Source organism: Mytilus californianus, unplaced genomic scaffold, assembly GCF_021869535.1.
Source record: "Mytilus californianus isolate M0D057914Y unplaced genomic scaffold, xbMytCali1.0.p SCAF_9, whole genome shotgun sequence".
Classification (NCBI taxonomy): domain Eukaryota; kingdom Metazoa; phylum Mollusca; class Bivalvia; order Mytilida; family Mytilidae; genus Mytilus; species Mytilus californianus.
Window position 1 is genome coordinate 64,478,550 of NW_026262745.1, and position 24,922 is coordinate 64,503,471.

Consider the following 24,922-nt stretch of genomic DNA (forward strand, 5'->3'; position numbering starts at 1 on the left):
ATGTAAAATTTAAAGATATGTATACAAATCTTGCATGTTCCTCATCATCATAAAGTTCAAAACTTTTAATGTACTGAGAATTTGATAATTTTATAAAAAGTGAACTTTTTCATTATTTGGTCTCTGGTGGAGAGTTGTGTAATAGGCAACAGTACAAGACATCTTATTTTCATATTTCTTTGTCAGCTAGATTTCTTCAAAATTTGAAAAATGTTAAGGCATTTGAATGGTCAGTGAAATGACCATTATGAAGAGAGCTTTGAGTTCATTTACTCTTTGAACCTATTTAATTTTTAACCTTGTAATTATTAAATTTCCTACAATTTAAAATGACAAGTAACCGTCACTTTTACTACCGTTTATGAAAAAAATGAACTGAAACTTTAAATCAATTCTTTCTCATTATCGAATAATAAAAAGCTAGTAACCTATCATTTATATTTTCCGATATTATCATAACTAAAAAGTGAATCGCATCCCTTTGTTTGAGTCCCATGGCCAGTAATCCATGGAGAGGGCGGAGCTAAAGTTTAATAATGTCACATCGATAAAATGAGCTTGAGATATTCTGAATCATATTTTTAAACCAGTACCCAGCGTGACAGATTTCACGGTATCAAGTAGATGAGCTAATACCTGCCGATTTCTCAAATTATCGACAGTGTAGAAAATTAGCGGAATTGTTAAACACAGTAGTTGAATATTGAAGAGTGCTATATGTTTTATTCATTTTTGACAGAGGAGTGTATCACGCTGAACTGATAATATTGACATGTTCAAAAAGATTGTAAAGTGAAAGAATTAAGAAAGTTACATTCATAAGAGTTAATTAAATTTTTGGTTGGTTGATATTAGGACATCTTGAAAAAATGTGGATTTTTACATTTTACGACGCTGCTGATGTGAATGATCACCCGACAAAAAACTTCTTTCATAGCAATTGAATTTTAAACAAACCAATGATATATTGTAGTACAGATTTAAGATATTTAAAGGGACACGATTACAAATTTTGTTTGTGTTTCGGTATTATCCATCAGTGTAATAAGACAGGATTTTTAAAGAACATACATTTAAAATAAATAGTCAAACGTTGATTTCACTGGATACAGTTAATAAACGTTATTGAAATATCGAAATGAAGAATAAACTCGTGGAAGAGATTTTATCCCTCTTGACAGATATAAGGTAAATATCTGACCAATCAAGCTATGTCAATATAAACTTCAAGCTTTAGCCTCTAGCATTTGGACAAGAGGATTTACACCTTTAGAAAGGGTCTTTAATTGACTGGTCAGTTTATAGTCTGTAGAATGGTCAGTACACAGTGATGCATGGGTCACTTGATTAAAGTGGTTTTTAATTCATTTGTGACTTCTACCAACAGAATTTAAATTAGTTTTTGGATTTTAAAACGGAAAAAAATGTAAGGTAGATTTTTGCTTTATTTTATGTTTTCAAACGTTTTGATGTTTTACAGTGTTGTATGTTTGCTTAAAGAATTATTTATTCTTAAATACACTTTAATTTCTACTTTTGAATATTTTTCAGAAAAAAGTGTATATGAACATTTACACTACATGGCAGTTTCTTCTGTATTGTGTATTAAATGCTTAGCTCTGTAAATAGTGTAAAAATAAGATGTGTTATGATTGCCAATGAGAACTTTCCAACAGAGATCAAATGATGCAGTAGTGGTCAGTTGTCAATGCATGTACTAGATTGTTGGTTTCATAGTGATGAGTTGATACAAAATTAAGAATTTGTGAATTTAAAAAAAAATAGCTGAGTTGTTATTTAGTGTAATGATACAGGAAATTTTTTTTTTTTTTTATTTTTGGTAAATTTTTTATTTAGATTTGTTTTTCTCTTTTCAGGTTTAACTGAGAACATGTAATGTCAACTTTAAAGATTGGATATACTTGGAATATATAACTTGGATTTATCAACATGTGCTATTCATTCTGTCTTTCGATTTTGACACTCTTCATTATAACATGTTTTGGAGACGACACCATACAAATTTCGTTCACAATTCAGGAAGAACTGCCTATGAATACTCCTGTAGGAAATATTGCTACCGAGGCTAAATTGGCGGAAAACTTGACAAGCGAAGAATTCAACAGTATAAGTTATGGTTACATTGGAGACAATCTGTATCAAAATATGTTTTCGATTGACCAATCAACTGGTGCGTTACAAACTAATATGCTGATCAATAGAGAAACCATTACAGAATGTAGTGATGTTTCTGATTGTATTCTGGTGTTAAAATTTGTAGCAAACTCACAAAAAACAAACTTTTTTAAGTTGATTACCACTTCTGTTCATGTACAGGATATCAACGATCATGCTCCATCTTTCCCGCAACCCATAATGAAATTAAACGTTTCAGAATCTTCACCTGTAGGGACTCGTTTTTCAGTCCCAGCAGCATTGGATAAAGATACTGGAAGAAATGGAATTCAAAATTATGATATTTATCCGGACAATGGACCTTTTGGACTTAACTATACCAAAAAATTAGATGGTAGTTTTCTCCTTCATATAGTGTTAAAACAACCATTGAATAGAGAGATTAAGGAAACATTCACATTACAGATAGCTGCTAAGGATGGCGGAGAACAGCCACAAACTGGTATACTGAACATTGATGTTACTGTCCTAGATGTAAACGACCATGCACCTAAATTTGGTCTGTCAATGTACAATGTTACAGTTCGGGAAGATGTTCCACCAAATACTGTCATTCTGAAAGTTACCGCTGATGATCCAGATAAAGACCAAAACGGACTTGTCTCGTATCATTTCAGTCAGGTACAGACAGATTTAGAGAGCATTAACCAGTTCTTTCGTATTGATAGTGATTCAGGGGAGATAACGCTCCTACAGAATTTAGTATACGAACCTAATGAGGAATATAGCATTATTGTAGAGGCAAGTGACCATGGAACTAGTCCTCAGATTTCACAGGTCAAGGTCAATGTCAAAGTTGAAGATGTTGGCAACAACAAGCCTGTTGTCAAGATTAATTTACCATCTGCTGGAACTGGGGGTGTAGTTATGCTGTCAGAAGCAACGAACATCGATAATTTTGTCGCTCACGTGAATGTCGAAGATTCTGATATTGGAAACAATGGTAACGTGACATGTTCAACACCTAATCCGTATTTTGATGTTAAAAAATTACCAGTGTCTGACAAAGGATTTAAAGTTGTTGTGAAGCAAAAACTAGACAGAGAAAAATTGGATGCTCATATTGTAACCATTGTTTGTCATGATTATGGAACACCCAGATTAAGTGCCGAAGCAAGTTTTAACGTAACAGTTTCAGATGATAATGACAACGATCCTGAATTTCTGAAGACTTCATACCAAGCATATGTGGATGAAAATAATAAATTGGGAAATCCTATTAAACAAGTTTCGGCCAGGGATGAGGACATCGGTATCAATGCTGATATTCAGTATTTTCTACACAGTGATGCTGTATCAAAATTCGCTATTAATTCTAACACTGGAGTAATATCTGCTAGTGATATCTATGATCGTGAAAAACAATCAAGTTATCTGTTTCATGTTTTGGCCGTTGATAATGGAGATCCAAGAAGGACAGGAACTGCTTCTGTGCTTGTGACAATTCGTGACGAAAATGATAACATACCAGTCTTCAATAAAAGTAGATTTACATTTGAGGTGGCTGAAGGTCTGAAACCCGACGAAACTGTTGGTTCAGTTGTAGCTATTGATAAAGACGATGGTTTGAATGGGGATGTTTCCTACACCATTGCGGAAAAAGATCAGTTTACTGTACCGTTTGTGGTTCTTTTGGATGGAACAATTAGAACAAGAGAAATATTAGATCGTGAGAAGCACAGTCAGTATAGTTTTATAGTTTACGCCTCTGATAAAGGAAGTCCATCAAAAAATAATTCTGTTGAAGTAATTATAACTGTATCTGATGTAAACGATAATGAACCAACCATTTTATTCCCTAAAAAAGGAAATAACACTGTTACTACGGCAATAACATCACTTCCTGTTACAACCATTATAGCGGAGGACAAGGATATCGGTGTCAATAGACAATTATCATTTTATATTTTCTCGGGAAATGAAGCAAATATGTTTTATTTGAATCCTACATCTGGAGAACTTTTTCTCAACAAGCAGTACCACTTTTCAAAGGATACTTCACAAAGTATTCGAGTATGTGTTCAAGATGCAGGGAATCCCGTCCATTCTGACTGTGCCGATTTAAATGTTCTTGTTATCATCAGTAATTCAACACATCTGTCTGCTAATGGTGATTCTAATAAGTATATAACAATTTCAATAATAGTTGTCATAGTAACTTTACTTATCTCGGCAGCCATAGGACTAACAATTTATTTCTTGTGGAAAATTGACAAGAAAAGACAAGAACAGAAATACACTGCAGGAAATGGTCCACTAGGAGTTCCGATGCAGACTGGTTACTCTGAAAATTCAACCTCCAACACATCTTTGCCGGATTCATTTGAAAGTGCGGATAAGAAAAGAAAAGAAGTTTCATTTTCACCAGGCACATCTTTCGACAACAGCTTCCAACGAAGTATCAGTCCCAACTCAAATGATAAACAGGTTTGTTATTATGTATTTAGTACTTGTAGAGTTTACCTTGGGGAGCATGGAAAATTCATTGCAATAAAAATATTTTTTGGATAACACAAGAAAATGAAACTCTCTTCAATTATAAATGTTTCACTACACCTGCAGTACGAAATGTTTTGAAAAGATGTTTTTTTCCCTTAAAATTAAGTGCTTTTCTTTAATTCTGAACAAATAATGCAACAAGCAAGAAATTGATTAAAAAGTAATGGACATTTTGATGTTAGAAATGTATGATTGTTTATTTTGATTTTCAAGTTTGACATTTTTTATTTAGTTTGTTTTCCATGAAATGGACAGGAAATGTTCACAATTGTGTTCTTGGAACAAATATTACAAAAAACTCATATCAGTTTAGGCTTTTTTTTCGCAAAATAACATAACATTAAGCAAGAAAATAAATGAGATATTAAACGACATAATTATGTAAGAAATGCATGATATCTTTTTCTGCTAATTTGTCATTTATTACAGTTCATTAGTCATTTTTGTAAAAGATCTAACAGTAAAAATCCAGTAAAACTGGTCATCTTGTATCATGCCCCTCCAGCCTATAGGTTCTATGATAGAGATACTGGAAATCTTGACAGGTCACACAATGATACCTGTTAATTATCTTACTGGTCAGGTGTAACCGACAAATTAGGGGCCCCATAGGGGTGTAAATAGCTTTAATTTTAAAACAAACTTTTTGTTGTATATTTTATTTACTTGAACCTATTTATAAATGGTAAATAATTAAATGTGGCTTTCTTAAATCGGGGATCCTTTAAAAAATTGGTTACAGTTGGGAAAATTTTGTTTTCTTAGTTTACTATGACTGGTTAATTTAATTGACAGCTTTAAAATTTTGGGTTAAGTAAAGAAAAGTAAATATTGTGACACAGGTGCCCCTTTAAAGATTTTAGATTTTCAAAATAGACATTTGGTTTTTAACATTAATCAAAGATCTTGAGAAAATACAGACTTTCTGATTTTAGACAATGGGAAATCTTAAAAAAATAAAGACATTTGGATTTTTAAACGATAGATAATGTTTAAAATATTTATTTTACGATTTTAAAATCTTATATCACCTGGTATAACATATGTACAAACATCATATAATGGTAGATTAACAGAATGTTATTTGATTTTTAAACAAATGTCCATTTTGGTATTTTATATAAAATATTTTTCTCAAAGATTTGCCTTAGTATATTTGGAGAGATTTAAAAACAAAAATTAAGTGAAATTTTTTTATATAGATATGTATACTATAATTTAAAATTTTTCCATAAATTCAAGGTACAGGCAATGAAGTAAAATTCTTTTGCTCATATATATTTCAGTCTATCTACAATTTAATCAGATTGATAAAAAGAAATAACTGTAACTTGTGTTATAAATTTATAGCTAAATGTGTGAAAAATTGTCATATACTTATGATAGATTAATGGCTATTTATTAAATATGCAATTGGGACAAATGGAAACATGCCCTTGAAGAGGTGGTCATTTCTTTTGAAGTTTGTCAATTCATTTGTCAAAAATGATAAGTTGAACATTTCAGTCAAAATTGGGTGAAACATTACATGGTAATTTATCTTCAAATGTCAGTAATTGTTTAAATTTGTTTTCAAAAACCACTTTACTTCAAACAAAACAGCAAATGTACCATAAGAATGGAAATTTGTCATTACTATGAAAACATTCATCTTAATTTTAAATTGAACATTTTATCAAACGCTGCATATGGTAAAAAGTTGAAAGGATAATTTATCATTAATGAATAAAATTAATCTTGTGGATGGATACAGCTTAAGACTTGGTAGTACAGGTGTATATGAAACAGAATACCAAGTACTGAAATTATTTTAAAAGCATTTTGACCATAAATCTCTGAAAAATAAACTCTTATAGTCTTCCATCAGTCAACGGTAAAATTACTATGTAAAATTTTAATTCACTGTGACCCACCCTCTGAAAAGTACTTTAACGTCGACACATCAAAACAGTTTTAAAGATTGTTTGTTCATTTTAAAGTATCAAATGAAAGAATCTTTTGTTCTGGGTGTCAAATCGTAGACCATTGAAACAATATTTGTTCCACCAAATTAATGCAGTCAAATCTTAAGGTGAATTTGAACGTTTGAACACGAAGGTATTAACGCATTTCAATTTATTCGATAGCTCTAGTGGAGGTTTTGGGATTTGATCATAAAAATTAAAATCCCACGGTAAATAATTGTGAATTACAGTTGAAGTGTCTTTCCTTTGATTCAAATAAAGTCCGAACCAAAATAATCAAATAGGTTCTAAAAATCCATAATGAAAACAGAAAAATAAATTTTAAAGAATTGTAAATCTTTAATATTGTGATTTTTCTCAATGAGAAGACTAAATCCAGGTGCCGATTAAAGGTAGCAATATTTGAACATTATGACTGTCTTTAATCGCCAAATATTTGTAAACCCTTTCTTTTAAATTTGTATTGAACCTTCCGATTTCCTTTTGACTCGTCAAAGATCATACTTTTTATCATGTTTATAAACAAGTGTAGCTAACAAAGCACAAAAATGCTTTTAATAAAAGATCACTGAAAAACACTCAATATTAATAAAACATTTCGTGTGATATCTGTGGAAAAATATGGAACATTTATATTTGTGTCGAACTTTTATCAGATATTTATTTTTTCGATTCACGACATGTTTTTTCGGTTGAAAAGTCTGTTGTTGTTAATACAAATTTCATCAGCAAAATGCATTACATGAAAACTGTTGTTATTCTTTTGATATTTTAGAATATTAAATATGGGATATTTGTTCCCACAGATGATTTTATCATGTTCAATTTAGCATTGTTACTGGTCGCAGATAAGAACCATGAAATATTGCATAATTTGTTGCATCCTAAATTTAATTTCCATTTCATATAATGGTTGATGGCACAAAAAATTCTCAAATTTGTCTTTTTATGTTGAAAGGTGTCAAAATAATGTATTAAATTAGTTTTATGATTTTAATATGGTGAAAGATTTCCGTCTTATTACTTTGAATTTATGAAAATTTATGGCATATTTATTAACATAAGTTTTAATCTTATATTCGATTTCTTTTTAATGTTTGTAATATATGAAATTTGAATTTTAATGGTTGAATATTTTTCACATTTTTTTTATTTTCCTCGCAGATTTAAGATCAAACAAAATGTGTTTTTCTTCTTTGATTTGTTCGATTGTTATATCAGATCATATTAAATTGTAATGGATAAAGATTTAATAAATAAATTTTACTGTAACACCTTTCAAGCAAAGATTTTAGATTAAAATTGGACAAATTTTATATAACATTAAACATAACATTAAAAATCTTTTTTTTTGTACAAAATTTCAAGAAAATAAAAACGTTATCAATAAACTATAATCAAAGATACCTATACAGTTTTTTTTTTTCTACCACAAATTTTGATTATTTGTCTGATGGAAAAAAAGTGTAAAACACACTGTTTTTATATGAACAGGGATGTAATGAAAATTATTGTATTTATTTATGACTTAAAATCCTTACTACATGTACTAGCACCTTACAAAACCCAAAACAATTGAAATTTTTCTGAATTTTAGCATTGTGTCACCATATTTGGTTAAGTTTAAGCCAGATTTATCCAGCAAATTAACATTATGACACAAGATTTTTTCAATCTTGTCATTTTAATCAGACCACTATTTTTACAAAATAATTAACTTTCCCCAAATAAATAGAAAGTTGGTCACTGTCCACATGGCAAGGATTAAAAATGTTTTGTTATGTGGTCAAACTGTTTACAAATATTCTCAGACAATTGGTAAATTAGTCTATGATTAATTTGATAAAGTCAACATGATTATTTTAAAATAGGATTATATACCTGTAAATTATCAAAACAAAATGTGATAACTTATAATCTTTGATATACAAATGTTTGTTGAAAAGTTGTAGATTTCAGATAACTATTTACTAGATTTGATAACACACCTTTTTTTTTTTTCGCTCAACAAGCATTTATGAATTGAAAGTTCAAAATTTATAAAGTTTTAAAGTTATATTTGTACCACAAAAAAACTGACATAAAGCTTTTAGTTAAGCAAGTTTATAAACCACAAACTCTCTTTAAAAAAAGATTCACTTACACAGAAGGGTAGATTATCTCCCCTTAATGCTACCAAAGAAAAAAAATGACAGAATTACAAATTTTATTGTTTCAAAATAAAAAAATATATAAAATTTTAGTTAATTATTTGTAAATTTGAAAATTATTATTGATGTTTTTCAGGAGCCATATTTATACGATAAACCATCAGTTCACCACAGTCAGCCTTATAGTGATTCTAATACACAGGCACTACAACTAAAACAAATACTGCTGAAAAATAACACAGAAACAGAGGTAAGAAAACTATTATTTTATTATTCTGCAAACCTCCTTTGGTAGGAGCACCTCTTCTGAAATGTTTCCTCTTTTAATGTGAGAATTTCCTTAATCTCAAGTTCATCATGATCTACCTTCAAAATTCATACTGTTTTTATAAGTTAAAATGAATCTGTTAAAAAAAGTTGGTCCTTAATATAGATATAGAATGTTGACATTTTATTCATGTAAATATTGAATTTTAAGCATTTTTGGGAAAAATTTCTTTTCTTGCAAGATTTCAGAATTGTCACTTTATTTTTTTTTTTTTTTTACAAGTAAATCGAAAAGAGAATAGCATCTGACGTCAGAGGAAAAACATTGCAGTTATTGATATCTCATAATATAATTGGCATTCCAAGTTTTTTTTCAACAAATACTGGAGAAAATTAATTTTATTAGTCACAGCAAACAATGTAACCAGCTGTCTATCTGCTTCATCATTTTAGTCACAAAATATAAATGTGTTTATGACGTAAGAAAAATAGAAATTTCTAGTATATAACATAAGTACACAGTTTTCACAAAATAATCTGATCTCAAAATTTGAATTTTGAATTCAGGAAAAATAGATGACAAGAGAAACTTGAGTATGAATAAAAGAATCTTTATTTCAGTGAGACAGCGACCAAACAACACAATTAACCAAAAAACATCTAGAGTTTTTTTCTTTAAATGGCCATGGTATGATTACATTTTCTATTGAAAATGGAATCTTGACATTTTTGTCTGCACAGTTAAAACACATTTAAATGATATAAAAGTTACAAACATTATTTTCATTGTCTGTTTTACATTTGTTATAGGCTCGTCTCCAACGACCACATCCAAGTGATAATCATAGCGACAGTTCAGGGGAGACAACTACCAGTGATAGCGGTAGAGGTGGTAGTGAGGATGAAGTTCCAGGGAGTACATTAGGTAAGCATACAAAATTGGAAATTTTTTTCGTTAAAATTTTGTTATGATTCTCAATCGAATTGAATTCAATTGAATAAGAAGAGATATTGGAGAAATGTTTTGATAAAAAATTACATCTAAAATTAGTTGATTGATGAATGACTGCTTTATGTCCAGTGGCAAATATAAACTACTAGAGGTTAATATATCGGAATCGGAAGATTTAGGCTGCAATAGAAAAGAAAACTTGTTAAATAGCCTCTTTGGTGCACATTTGCATAGACAGTTTAAAAGTTTACTATTTTAAGTCATTGACTTCTTACCACCTGATCAAAATATCAACAATATATTGATAATTTTTCTAATTTTAAAAATTAAAAATAATGGATAGGCCTGTATCATATTAAAATGTATCTGCTTATGTACGCCATATAAATTATTTAATGAAAAAATCCCATTAATTACAAATTCAAATCTTCATGTACAATTTGGAGATTTAATATGCCTACATCATTAGAGAAGTAGATTTTGATCACACAGAAATAAATATTTATTAATCTTCAAAATTAACAAAACAGTTAAGTTTCAATGTTGATCAAGATTAAAGCAGATATTACAAATAGTATGAATCTAATAGGACATGCATGAGTGCACAGGTTAATGAAATTGGTAAGGATGTATGAATTTTACTTTGCAGTATAAAAGGCTTTATAGTAAAACATATAGATTACATATAGTATCCCCTCACTTTTCTCATAGTACAAAATAGATGTATGTAAATCTTTTCACTTTCGTAGGTAGTAAGTATTGATTTTCATTGCTCACGCATGTATGCAAACCATCAACAAACTGTATACATGTGAAAAATTGTTATCTGCAGTTTGTTTATTAATAATGCTTGCAATATATGTCTGACCTAAAGATCAATTGAAAATAGATAGACTATTGGGTAAATGCTTCAGTAGCAATTAGTCACTTACAAAAATGCTAAATTAAGAGTAGGTGTAATAATCGGTACATCATTCTGAAAATTACTAAGAAAGGTTATTTCCCTTTTTTGCCTTTAATCAGAATCCTAACAAATGCCCATATAATATGCACATTCATTCGTTGAGAGTTCTGCTTGGAATTGATTGAATAGTACAGACAGCTAAGATACCACATTATCACATCACAATTTCCTTAGAATTGGATATATTTTTCAATGGTGATTGAAGTTTCTGGAAGCTGTTTGGTGTTTACTTAATCCTTAGAAAGATCTTTAACAGCACAACTGATAAGGAACTGGGAACCAGTCTATTTTGTTACTGTATTATACTGACAAAATACAGAGTACCAGTAGATCTTTAGGTATTATATTGTTAGATATATGTATTTATTGTTTCTTTTTTTCTCTTTACAGATGACTCCCGATCCTTTGAGTTCCAGTGCCCTCCACCATCATATTACAGTACAAACTCATATTCCAAGGACAAGTTAAATATGTATAGAAACAAAAACAGTGATAATAGACACATGCCGAGACCTAACTCATATAATATTAAAAATAACGCTAGTGCTAAAATTGTAAATAATCTGTCGACCAGTCAGCCATATTTAGACAACAGTTCAAAAGACATGCAATATCATTCGTGGGATTTTCTGCAACAAAGTGCATATGCTCAATATCCAAGAAAAGACAGAGATTATTTTCACTTGCGTCCTGAAAGTTTAAGTACATTGAGGTCGCGGGACGACGATGATGATGCTGCCACGACTACTTCAGGGAGTTATACTATAAATCCAGAGGAACTAGAAGATGAATTGTTTCATGCACAGAGAGATCTTGTCGTGTGAAATTCTGTGATTTGCTCATTGTAATCTTCTCATTTTCATTTTTCTAATGCATAACTGCTGATAGACAGACAAAAGCAATGGTGAAGTGACTATTACTTTGCCATAACATTTTAATTTACATAATCGTGATAAGTTTGCAAAACATTGTGCATTTATATTGATCTCAAATTGATTTGTACCCTAGAAGTTTAAATATCTAGTTGTATTTGTTATAATTGGAATTTTAAATTGGTTTTGATATTCAAGAAACTGCCAAGTAAACCAGCATATAGAAAATGGCTATTATATATTTTTACTATGTATTTTAAAGTAAGATGAGATAGGGGAAATAACTCTCATTCTAAGCTCCAATATCTCAAATCTGGTATTATGACATAAAACTAAAATTTCATAGTATAGTATGTTGTTAAATGGATAAATATTTTTGAACATTAATAGGTACCATTGAGTTTTAAGAAAAGTGTTTTGCTATATGCAGTCCATGACATTTTTTGTTGAGAAGACCGTGCAGTATTTAATACCAAAGACACAAATTTATGTTTAATAACAATTTTGTCAATAATTATCTTTTTTTCGCTTTTTAAAAACCTATTCACCAAATTTCCAGTGTACATGATTTCAAGTTCTATTTCATAGCTTTAACTTTGTTAGAAAGACTTGGAGAGAATAAAAACTCTTCTAGTTTATATTAATATGTTGATCTACCTCAATTTTAACCTTTTAATTCTAGCACTCTTGTACAGTGCATGTGCTCACCCTGTTAAATGATTTAACAAAACTTACATTTTGAGAATATTTGTATATTTTTTAAAAGCCAGAAAAGTTGGCTTTGTATATTATGTGAAAAAGATTCTATTTATATTGATAACAACTAATTTTATAAGTTTTCACAAGATATGGAAAATTTTGTCTTTAAAAAAATTAATATCAAAGGGAATTTGGCTTTTATATTAAGAATTGAAACTTTTTTCTATATTAATATATTTATACAAGCTAATTTAATAAAGTACATTTTATTTGTATTCTGTTCTTGTGAAGATATTTGTTAAAGCATGTTATTTGTTTGTTTGTTATTTGTTAATATTTCTTTTGCACATTTGAATGATTTATGTTTAAATTTGAATATTTGAACTGGTTACTATTCAAATTAATATGCCAGGTAACCAGTTGATGTAGCTTTTATAAAAAGCAGGTATGATCAGTCTCAACCCTTTAGCAATTTTGAATAAAAACAGTTATTAAAATAAATCCATTATTGGGGTTTTATAGGAAAGGAGAAGGTTCAATTTGAAGCTAATTTATCCCTTAAATTCAACCTAAAACATTTTTTGCCATCGAAAGAATAGATAAATATAAAAAAAACACTTTCTATGTGAAATTTTTTGGGCAAAATAATTATTCTAAATTATTTCTAAGCATTTGCTAGTTAATAGTCAGGATTTTGTGGTCATTTGATGGTCCTATTAACCATGAAAAGGATATTTTAAATCAAAAACCCATTTTTTCATTAACATGATCATAGAACATCAGATTCAATTAATTCTGTAAATCTGAGAATGTTTGAAATACATTTTATTTTAGGTCTAACTTGGCCCAGAATTGTACCTTCTCCTTTGTATCATGTTAATCATAACATTGTGACTGTATTGTGAAGTTTAAGACATGAGAAAACGAATATTTGTATATGTTTGTAAGAATATATTCCATTCAAAAGTGCAGCTATTATAATAAAAATGAATAATAATTTGAAATAGTTTGTTGTTCCTTATACATAAACTTTGATATGATGTGTTAGGGGTATAAATATGGATAGATTGATTGCTGTTTTTTAACCCCAATTTCAGCACTATTTGCTATATTGTGGCATATAGTTTTTTTTGGTGGATGGAGCAAAAGAGCCATCCACCTTTGGCAGAAAATCTGGAAATCCTAGTCAATTAAGATTGGAGTCAAACACCTGCCACATGCAGGGTTCTTCCTTCGGCGGGAAAAATAGGAATCCTAGTCAACTAAGATTGTAGTCGAATACACCTGCCACAAGCTCAGTAGTGACAGGCTAATGGAAATGAAGATGAAATCCTTAAACCACTTGACCACCAAGGCCCCCTCCTTTAAATATTGTGTTTACAGTAGACTACTAATGTCCACTCACTCGCACACAAAAAAGGTGAAAATGAAAACAAAAAGCATATTAGTACAAGAAATAAATACTGCAGCAAGCATACCAAATTATGCCAAGCAAAATATCTATTCAGTTTATTGCAATGTGAAATATGTCGGTTAAATTTTTAGAAAATGTAGTAATTATACTCCTCTCTATGAACACTATACGAAAAAGCAGAACAAGCTGTGGTATATATTGGTTTTTGACCTGTCAGTCATTTTCCTTTCAAGATTTTAACTCTAGTACTTTATATTTGATTGCAAACTTACCTAGATATATGGTCACATCAAATGAGAGAAAGATCCCTATTGATTTTTGGTCACCAAATTGGAGACCAAATAAAGGTCATGGTCATATTTACTTTTAAAAAATAGATTGAAATTTTTATTTCTCAATAGTGGTTTCTAGGTGCTCACTCAAATTCTTTATTTTAGATGACAACTTTACGTAAATATATGGTCACATATAATGATTCCTTTCATTATAGTCTACAGATACTAAATCAAATATTACATTAGGGAATTGTAACCTCCCCCAGAAATATAGTCACATGTAGTGAGATGTATATCCCCTTTGTCTAAGGTTAAATTCAATAAAAATAGACAAAATTTTTGCAAAAAAGAGGTTTCCTGATACTAAATCAAATACTTCATATATGATTGCAACTTCACTGGGATATACCATCACATTTACCAACAGTCAGATCCTTTTTAGCTCACCGTTCCGAAGGAACTGAGTTTTAGCCATCACTTGACGTCCGTCGTCGTCGTCTGTCTGGTGTAAACTATTTCAAACATCTTCTCTGAAACTACTGAACCAATTCCAACCAAAGTTAAGCTGAATGATCCTTAGGGTATCTAGAATAAAGTCTGTGTTTTATTTTCTGTTTTGTCAAAAAACATGGCCACCATGGCTAAAAATATAACATAGGGGTAAAATGCAGTTTTTGGCTTATATCTCAAAAACCAAAGCAGTTAGAGCAAATCTGACATGTGGTAAAAGTGTTCATTAGGTGGAGTTCCATCAGCCCTGAAATTTTCAGATGAATCTAATAACCCATTGTTGGGTTGCTGCCACTAAATTGGTAATTTTAAGGAAATTTTGCAGTTTTTAGCTCACCTGGCCCAAAGGGCCTAGTGAGCTTTTTCATCACTTGGCGTCCGTCGTCGTCCGCCGTTGTTAGCTTTTTACAAAAATCTTCTCCTCTGAAACCACTTGGCCACAATCATCATTAGGGTATCTAGTTTAAAAAATGTGTCCGATGACCCCACCAACCAACCAAGATGGCCGCCATGGCTAAAAATAGAACACAGGGGTAAAATGTCTCTGAAACCAAAGCATTTAGAGTAAATCTGACAAGGGTAAAACTGATTATCAGGTCAAGATCTATCTGCCCTGTAATTTTCAGACAAATCTGACAACCTGTTGTTGGGTTGCTGCCCCTGAATTGGTAATTTTAAGGAAATTTTGCAGTTTTTGGTTATTATCTTGAATATTGTTATAGATAGAGATAAACTGTAAACAGCAATAATGTTCAGCAAAGTAAGATCTACAAATAAGTTGTCATGACCAAAATTGTCAGTCGACCCCTTTAGGAGTTATTGCCCTTAATAGTCAATTTTTAACAATTTTTTGTAAATTTTGTAATCTTTTACAAAAATCTTCTTCTCTGAAACTACTGAGACAAGCATCAGTAAATAAAGGTGAGCGACACAGGCTCTTGAGAGCCTCTAGTTGGTTATTATCTTGAATAGTATTAATGATAAAGATAAACTGTAAACAGCAAATATGTTCAGCAAAGTAAGATCTACAAATAAGTTTTATGACCAAAATTGTCAATTGACCCCTTAAAGAGTTATTGCCCTTTAAGGACAATTTTACACAATTTGTTTATCATGTTTTCTAACTTTAAAAAATCTTCTCCTCTGAAACCACTGAACCAATTCCAACCAAACTTCAACTGAATGATCCTTAGGGTATCTAGAATAAAGTTTGTGTTTTATTTTTTGTTTCGTCAAAAAACATGGCCACCATGGCTAAAAATAGAACATAGGGGTGAAATGCAGTTTTTGGCTTATATCTAAAAAACCAAAGGAGTTAGAACAAATCTGACATGGGGTAAAAGTGTTCATTAGGTGAAGTTCTATCAGCCATACAATTTTCAGATGAATCTAACAACCCATTGTTGGGTTGCTGCCACTAAATTTGTAATTTTAAGGAAATTTTGCAGTTTTTGGTTACTATTTTGAATAGTATTAATGATAAAGATAAACTGTAAACAGCAAATATGTTCAGCAAAGTAAGATCTACAAATAAGTTTATATGACCAAAATTGTCAATTGACCCCTTAAGGAGTATTGCCCTTTGAGGACAATTTTACACAATTTGTTTATCATGTTTTCTAACTTTAAAAAATCTTCTCCTCTGAAACCACTGAACAAATTCCAACCAAACTTCAGCTGAATGATCCTTAGGGTATCTAGAATAATGTTTGTGTTTTATTTTTTGTTTCGTAAAAAAACATTGCCACCATGGCTAAAAATATCTCAAACACTTAAGCAATTAGAGCAAATCTGATGAGAAGTTAAAATGTTCATTAGGCCAAGTTCTATCAGCCATGAAATTTTCAGACGAATCTAACTGTCCATTGTTGGGTGGCTGCCACTAAATTGGTAATTTTAAGGAATTTTGCAGTTTTTGGTTACTTTCTTGAATATTATTAATGATAAAGATAAACTGTGAACAGCAAAAATGTTCATTTGTTCATCTAGTTTGCTTACTTTAAAAAATCTTCTCCTTTGAAACTGTTGAATCAATTTCAGCCAAACTTGGGCTGAATGAGTTTCAGAGTATCTAGTATAAATTTTGTATTTTATTTTCTTGTACGTCAAGAAACATAGCCACTATGGCTAAAATGGAACATAGGGGTAAAATGTATTTCTTTGCTTTTGAAGAAAATATGACAGATACAAAGAACATCTCAATGGAATTTTTAAGCCACTCATTAATATATATTAAAAAGCAAACATAATCATTGATGAAAGATTTAAGCAAAAAATTACAGGTAAGCAATTCAGGCTCTTGAGAGCGTCTTGTTGATATTGTTACTTATAACTATATCTAAGGTCAAGGTCAAGTAACTAGAAAAAAGACTGAAATTTGAAAAGTGGTTTCAGAATGTATTTTATGGGTTTGCAACTTTAAATTGGATATGTGGTCAAATATAGAGGAAGGATCCTTATTAATTTTCAAGTCGTTTGTTCTAAGGTCAAGGCCATACTCACTAAGAATAGATTGCTCTCGTAAGATACTTTAATTATAGAACTATTCTTCCTGAAAAGAAAAATGAAGGATTTGAAAATCAATTATTAGCTCACATCTCACTTACAAAGTGATTTATATTCCTATTGATTGTTTATCAAATTAAAATTGTCATGATTTTAGTTTCTCTGAAACTCCATAACATGGTTGTAAACCAATCTTTCCAGGAAAAATGGATTGTAATGTGTTAAAAAACTTATCTACTAGTATCTCATTAAATTTTTGATTTTAATTGTTCAAGATTTCAAAGGTATCCGTTTGAGAAATTAAGTGATGATAAATCTGGTTGTCGCTCTTGAATTGATTCACACCTTGCATCTAAATAATTATATATCAATGAAAGAAAAAAGTTTGATGTACGCTATTGACTTGGAATAGAGCAAATATTATAATAACTTCGGTTAAGTTTGGTGTTCTGATTTTGAGGTTATTTACTTGGTAAAGCTGATAGCTCCCCTCATTACGAAATTGTAGCATTGGATTTAGGCAATTTTTTGCAGAGGTAGGCTGTGCAGTGAGCAAGGATTCCAGGATATGTGATATTTTTGCACACTAACGCAATGGCGCCCTTAGATCAAATTAATGTTTAATTGTGGTTAGGTAAGATGTTAGACAAGAAAACTTTATCATGTATAATCATGACAAATGCAAAGGAAATAGGTAATCCCATAAGCACGCTATACAGGGGGTCTCATTGGGGGGGGGGGGGGGGGGGGGGGGGGGTCTGATCCCGGATCCCGCTTACTGTTTTGTCAGATTCCCGTATCCCGCTTACACTATGTACGTAAGCAATTCTCATTTTTTTGTAATTTCCCGTGTCCCGCTAGACTTCCGATGATTTCCCGTTTTCACGGCACAATAATTTGACTTTCACGTGTCACGCTTACAAAAAATCGGCAATCCCGGGTCACGCTTAGACCCTAATGAGACCCACTGGGAATAGTATACTGACAATATATTATGCCACAGACACATTTTAACTAGAACGTTAAAGGAGAGCCAATTTCCTTAACACTTTTTTCGCATGAACATATAAAAAAATGTCTCAATCTTCACTAAAAATCACAGTATCCGTCTTTAAAGTTATCTTTTGATACACCGAAACATTAAAATTTTTATATGTTTTGGAATTTTTGGTCCTCAATGTTCTTCAGCTTCGTTCTTTGACCTTTTAACTTTTTCGATTCGGGCTTCACTGGTGAGTCTCTTGTTGAATAAAAGCGCGCCTGGCGTACAAAAGTATAAACATGGTGTCATCTTTGCCGGGGTTTTTTTTTTAACAACCTTCATAATTTGACTTTACGAGTGGAACAAATATATGTCAATTTGCTCTACAATTTTTCATTATTATATCTTTTGTCACCGACGCTGATTTGGTTTGTAGTATTATTTGAATCTTCCATGACTAGCTCTACTAAATATGAATATAAAATGCTGTTTGGGTTCGAGGTTATAACTTGGTCAAATATGAAAATATCAGGTCAGGTCTAAAGTTTTTCCAGAAATTGTGTGCATTAATTTAGGTTAAATTCACTGATTTACATATTTTTTGTACACAATAAACAAATTTTCGTTTGATATTTTTCGTTTTGAATTTTAGTTTAGATTTAGAAGAATTCTTTACAGAGCCAAATTGTGCATAGATCTACAATTTTTTAATAACCAAATACATGGGTTGATGAAAACTACACAACTGTGATTGTGTATTTTTCATGTAAAATTGTTAACTTTTCGTATTCCACTTTAAAAATATTCCCCCAAACACATCTTTCTGTATATGTATGGGTACGTTGTAGAATCCCAAAATGACTTTATTACAGCGGGTACGGAGAACGCAATTAGTCTCGATTGCGGCTATATAGTGCCTCTTTAAAGACTTCGGTTGACTTCGCTGTCACTATGCTGTCTTCAAGGTTGTTCCAGTCGAAAGCAGTTCTGATGAAGAATGAGTTTTTAAATTTGCCGGTTGATGAAAAAAGGATCTCAACTGTTTTGTGGGATTGTCTTTCCACAATGTTCGATGAAATACCGACTTGAAAATATTTGGTTTGAGTTTGGCGCCTTCCTTGGATTAGGATAAAGTGATCAGAAGGTGGCACCTCTGGAAACTAACTCTCAACCACCCTTTAGAAAAATATCAACCTCTGTTGTTTTCGTCTGTCTTGAGGTTGTGATAATAGTTCTAGAACTTGCATCATTGTTTGTCGAGCCTGCGTCCTTTATGTCGCGAAAGCGAGACATAGCGATCCTAGATAACGTCGTCGGCGACGGCGAAGGATTCGTCAACGTTTAGTTTCAGCCTGAGGTTAAAGTTTTGCAGTCATCAATAACTTTAAGAAATTTGGATAGATGCTTGTTAATGACCAAAATACAGTATCCAGAGTAAAGTTTTGAAAATGTTTGTTTTCCTTTTTCGTATTTTCACTGATAAATGGACTTAGTTTTTTTCACAGTTGACATTCAGATTTAGTCAGAGATTAAAGTTTTGCAGTCATCAATAATTTTTCAAACCTTCAGAGAATTTTGTGAAATTTGGACAGAAGCTTGCTACTGATAAAAGTACAGTGTCCATAGCAAAATTTAGAAAATATTTATTTTCATTTTTCCGTATTTAACCGATAAATGGACTTTAGACCGTTGGTTTTCCCGTTTGAATGGTTTTACACTAGTAATTTTTGGGGCCCTTTATAGCTTGCTGTTTGGTGTGAGCCAAGGCTCCGTGTTGAAGACCGTACTTTGACCTTTATTGGTTTACTTTTATAAATTTTGACTTGGATGGAGAGTTGTCTCATTGGCACTCATACAACATCTTCTTTTATCTATTTGTTTGTTTACGGTTAACAAGTAGATACTGTCTGGGGTTAAAGTTTGTTACTTATCAAACCTTCATAGAATTTTATGAAACTTTGACAGAAGCCTTTTTATGAGCAAGAGATAATTTCTGAAGCAAACTTTTGAAAATATTTTTTTTCAATTTCAAAATTTTTTCTGATAGACGGACTTAGTTTTTACAGTTAACATTTACAGTCTGGGATTATATTTTTTTACATTATAAATTTGTAAACCTTCGTGGATTGTTATGAACATTGGACAGAAGTGAAAAATAGCTTATAAAAGTTTGATTTTATCAAAACTCTGTATTTACTGATAAATGGACACCCTTTTTAAGTCAACATTCCACTTTTACACTGACTGTAGCAATCGCAGACGAGCCATAGGAAAGAACGGATTGTTTCGTGATGCACTATGATTTGTAATCTTTTTTGATAAAATGCACGTCCCTTTTTTGCATCCTTTCTAGTTGGTCTATATTTCTTTTCTTGCAGATGGGTCCCATATGATAGCTCCATATTGACTGTATTACAAATGGGGACGTTAACATGGTTAATACAATATGTCTCTGGTAAAATTTACTTGATGTTTAGTTTTTATTTCCATTATATGCATTTTGGCGTTAAATTTCATCTTTAACCGAGACACGTTACAATTCTTAGGGTTACTCTTGGTTCCCGGACATCATGTTACTAAAGCTTTTGAAAGTATAAGTAGTCATAATTAATTTTGTATGATATATTTATGTGTTCTTTTATTTATCATGTTATTTTAATTTATTTTTTGGCGCAACCGTAATTTGGAATACAATTTTCTTTCCCAGTGAATTACAGTGAAATTTTTCATGAGTAAAGGGAAACAACTCTTATTAGTTTTTTTATTCAAATTGATCGGATGTACTCGGGGCTTTTCCTAATAAAACAACGATACCCCCTATAACTTGAACTTGCTATAGAAAAATCGGGAATTTGCGTGTTATTTATAGAAAGATCAAGAATTTGCGTACTAGTATTATGTAATCATCTGACTATTTATTTGCGACCTTTTGAAAAATTTCATCAGAAATAACGACAAGCTTCAAAGATGTTGGTGAGATTTATTCCAAGAGCATGCCGCCTGATAACCAGCTGTCCGAGGTGGATGAGTTCCAGGAGAAATGTACCAATGTTTTGGCATCGAAGAGATCCCTGGGATTCCGTTAGAAATGACAACTTTTTCGTCAAACCTTTTGAATCTCAGTTTCGGGATATGGCGAAGGTGTTTGACAATTTTACGCGAAGTCCATGGTATAATGAAGATTATGTCAGATCAAAAGAAGTAGCTGAGGCATTTGCGAAATCTGAAGTTGCAGAAGTAAGTTTTTATTTAATTTTCTTTATCGTAATTGAATTTAGAAAAAGAAAATTAATTTAGATTTCGCTCATTATAAAGACAGCAGAATTAGATCATCTAGAGTCGGACATCCAACGGAACTTATACGTTGTTTGAACTTTCTCAGAAATGCTTAATGATAGAGGTGGATTTAAGGGGCATGTATAAAAAGTTAGATGTTTTACAATTATAACATGTATAACTCCAAACGTTGGATTACCAGCCCCAGTCCCCCCTTTTCAACAACTTAGATCAGTACCTGTTCAATTACAAGTACAAGCTTAAACTAGTTAAATATTGGTAAATAAAGAGCAAAAGTATGCATTTTTGGGGGTAAATTAATCGATATGATTTCTCCAATCAGAGTGAACAAAATCCTACCTGGGCATATTTACATCAGTTTACAAAAAAAAAAATAATGTCAAATTCAAATAAAAACTGAATTGTCACGTAAATTGAAATTATTAATTGAACAAAATTCGTGTTTCATATTACATTAGGTCAAATATGAAAATAAGAAGCTGGAAATAAAATTAACTTAGAATTGACTCCTCATAAAGACAAGAATAAGATAATTTGTAAACAGACATCCGACGAAACGTTAATATATAAATATATTCTCAGATATGATTTAAAGTACTAGTATAAACTAGCAAACGCGGGCTAAATCTTGTAGATGAAGAGCAATAGTATACATTTTTTGGGGTAAATTATCACAGTGAACAAAAATCCTACCCGGACACTTTACCTCGGGTTACACAAAAAAATCTTCAAAATCAAAGAAAAACTGAATGTCACGTAAATTGAAATCATTAATTGAACAAAAATTCTTGTTTTATTACAATAGGTCAAATATGACAGTAGGAAGCTGGAAATAAAATTAGATGTGTCTATGTATTCACCGGAGGAACTTAATGTCACCATAGCTGAAGACAGACTGATCATCAAAGGAAAGCACGAACAGAAAGAAGACAATCATGGTTTCATTACACGAGAATTCAAACGGGAATTTGTTATTCCAGAGGTAATTTGTTTTAAAAAGTAAAATACCAAAGAAAATTCAAAACGGAAAGTCATCAATGGCAACTTCAAAAGCTCAAACACATCAAACGAATGGATACCAACTGTCTTATTCCTGACTTGGTACATCTTGGTTATCTTTATAAATTGAAAATGGATCGAGCAAACAAGGTCTTTACATTAGGATACATAGAATGTTACATTGTCGGGTACCACCTGTGGAGCAAGATCTGTTAACCCTTCCGGAGCATTCTAGATCACCCTTTTTGAGGGAGGGGGATCGTGTTGCTATGTCTTTTTATTAGTTTTCTGTGTTGTGTTATGTAGACTGTTGTTTGTCTTGAAGTTTATCGTTTTTCGTTTCTTCCAATGACGTCAGTGTAACTTCGTATTATATGTTTGAATACCCCTTTGGTAGGAGGACATTTTTCTGGGATTCGGGATTTATTCTTAACGGGATTTGGGAATTAATTATTAATTTTTCGGGATCCGGGAAAGAATGCTTTATTTGTTCTGGAATTCCGGATTCAATGTTTATTTTGTCGGGAATTCGGAATGACACCCCTCCTACCCCTTCCCCCTAACCCTATTGATCGACGAAATAATCTATGCTTACAGATAGGCGGAGTCATAATTCCAAATGATATTAAAGCTATTGTTCATTTACAGTGCCTATGATTGGCATTTAATTTAATTTGTTTCCATTTTTATGCTTATGACTGCAAATTAATCTTATTCATCTCAATTGGCAAACTGTTATTATTTTTTAATTTCTCTTTTAGAATATTGACGTTGATGGAATAACTTCTACTTTATCCGAAGAAGGCATGTTAATGATTCAAGGCAGAGCAAAAGGCTCAGAAGAGGCGAAGGAACGAGTCGTTAACATTGAACAAGAAAAGAAAGACGTTAACATTGAACAAGAAAAGAAAGAAGATAGTTGACTCTAGAATCATGTCATTTATATTTCTTTGGTCGTTATATTCAAACATTGTCATGTCATCATGAAGTAGATGATTGTTCAACAGTTCATTTTCCATTTTGAATGTGTATATGTTAAATAAGTAAATAAATCAATAGAATTTAACACTCTTTATTATTCTATTCACGTGAATTTGAAAAACACAAGACGGTGTATATGTAAAATTTTGACAGGTCATATTGATTAGATGTTTCGTTATATAAAAATGCATTTAAAAGATAACAAAAGATGGCAGTAACTGCGAGTTCTCTCAGATCTGTACTTAGTGTCTTTTTTTGTTGTTAGGGATGAGGGAAGGATATATACAATGCCATGGCCACGTCCTGTTTGGTGTTTTTCTTTGTATCGATCTGATGAGTTAAGCCTTTCCAACTGATTTTTATACGACCGCAAACAAAATTTGCGGTCGTATATTGGTATGACGTTGGCGTCGTCGTCGTCCGAAGACACATTGGTTTTCGCACTCTAACTCTAAGTGAATTGATCTCTATGAAATTTTACCATAAGGTTCAATACCACAAAAGGAAGGTTGGGATTGATTTTGGGGGTTATGGTACCAACAGTTAAGGAATTAGGGGCCAAAAAGGGGCCAAAAATAAGCATTTTTCTAGTTTCCAGACATAACTTGTGTGTTAGTGTATGGATCTCTCTGACATTGTACCACAAGGTTCCATATCACAAAGGAAATGCTGGGATTGATTTTGGGGGTAATTGCCTCCAAATTTTAGGAATTAGGGGCCAAAAAAGGGGCAAAAAACAAGCATTTTTCTAGTTTTATGACAATAACTTGTGTGTAAGTGTATGGATCTTTCTGAAATTGTACTACAAGGTTCCATATCACAAAGGAAAGCTGGAATTGAGTTTGGGGGTAATTGCCCAAAACGTTTAGGAATAAGGGGCCAAAAAGGGGCAAAAAATAAGCATTTTTCTAGTTTCCAGACAATAACTTTTGTTCAAGTGTATGGATCTCTCTGAAATTGTACTGCAAGGTACCATACCACAAAGGGAAGGCTGGGATTGATTTTGGGGGTAATTGCCTCAAAATTTTAGGAATTAGGGGCCAAAAAGGGGCAAAAAACAAGCATTTTTATACAACCGTTCTAGTTTCAGGACAATAACTTGTGTGCAAGTGTATGGATCTTTATGAAATTGTACTACAAGGTTCCATATCACAAAGGGAAAGCTGGGTTTGAGTTTAGGGATAATTGCCCGAAACGTTTAGGAATTGGGGGCCAAAAAGGGGCCTAAAAACAAGCATTTTCTAGTTTCCAGACAATAACTTGTGTTCAAGTGTATGGATCTCTCTGAAATTGTACTGCAATGTACCATACCACAAAGGGAAGGCTGGGATTGAGTTTAGGGGTGATGAATCTTAAGGGGGTTAAAAAAATTTGGGGGAGGGATTTTTTTTCTTTA

The 24,922-nt window shown here is 31.6% G+C and overlaps 2 protein-coding genes across 4 annotated transcripts in view; both read left to right on the forward strand.

Moving 5' to 3' along the window:
- LOC127714423 (putative protocadherin beta-18) overlaps nt 1-13,560 on the forward strand; it is a 50,343-nt gene extending 36,783 nt beyond the window's left edge. For 2 of the 3 annotated variants that reach the window (XM_052220475.1, XM_052220477.1), the window contains 4 exons: nt 1,878-4,623; nt 8,946-9,059; nt 9,887-10,001; nt 11,383-13,560. In XM_052220475.1, the coding sequence (XP_052076435.1) occupies nt 1,951-4,623; nt 8,946-9,059; nt 9,887-10,001; nt 11,383-11,816 (3,336 nt within the window). In that variant the 5' untranslated portion in view covers nt 1,878-1,950 and the 3' untranslated portion in view covers nt 11,817-13,560. Of the gene's footprint in view, nt 1-570; nt 1,189-1,877; nt 4,624-8,945; nt 9,060-9,886; nt 10,002-11,382 lie in introns of those variants that run through there. The other variant, XM_052220476.1, reaches the window with a different exon arrangement.
- Nucleotides 13,561-21,163: 7,603 nt separating this feature from the next.
- On the forward strand, nt 21,164-23,611 carry LOC127714431 (alpha-crystallin A chain-like). The gene is made up of 3 exons (XM_052220493.1): nt 21,164-21,486; nt 22,352-22,528; nt 23,307-23,611. Exons 1-3 carry the CDS (start codon nt 21,217-21,219, stop codon nt 23,466-23,468), a joined length of 609 nt encoding a protein of 202 aa, XP_052076453.1. The 5' UTR covers nt 21,164-21,216; the 3' UTR covers nt 23,469-23,611.
- Nucleotides 23,612-24,922: the final 1,311 nt, after the last annotated feature.

Excerpts from the sequence above, each read along its gene's own strand:
- LOC127714431 (XM_052220493.1), top strand. The coding sequence starts at position 21,217 with ATGTTGGTGAGATTTATTCCAAGAGCATGCCGCCTGATAACCAGCTGT. Across the intron at positions 21,487-22,351 it reads CGAAATCTGAAGTTGCAGAA|GTCAAATATGACAGTAGGAA; the intron begins GTAAGTTTTTAT and ends TTATTACAATAG. Across the intron at positions 22,529-23,306 it reads GGGAATTTGTTATTCCAGAG|AATATTGACGTTGATGGAAT; the intron begins GTAATTTGTTTT and ends TTTCTCTTTTAG.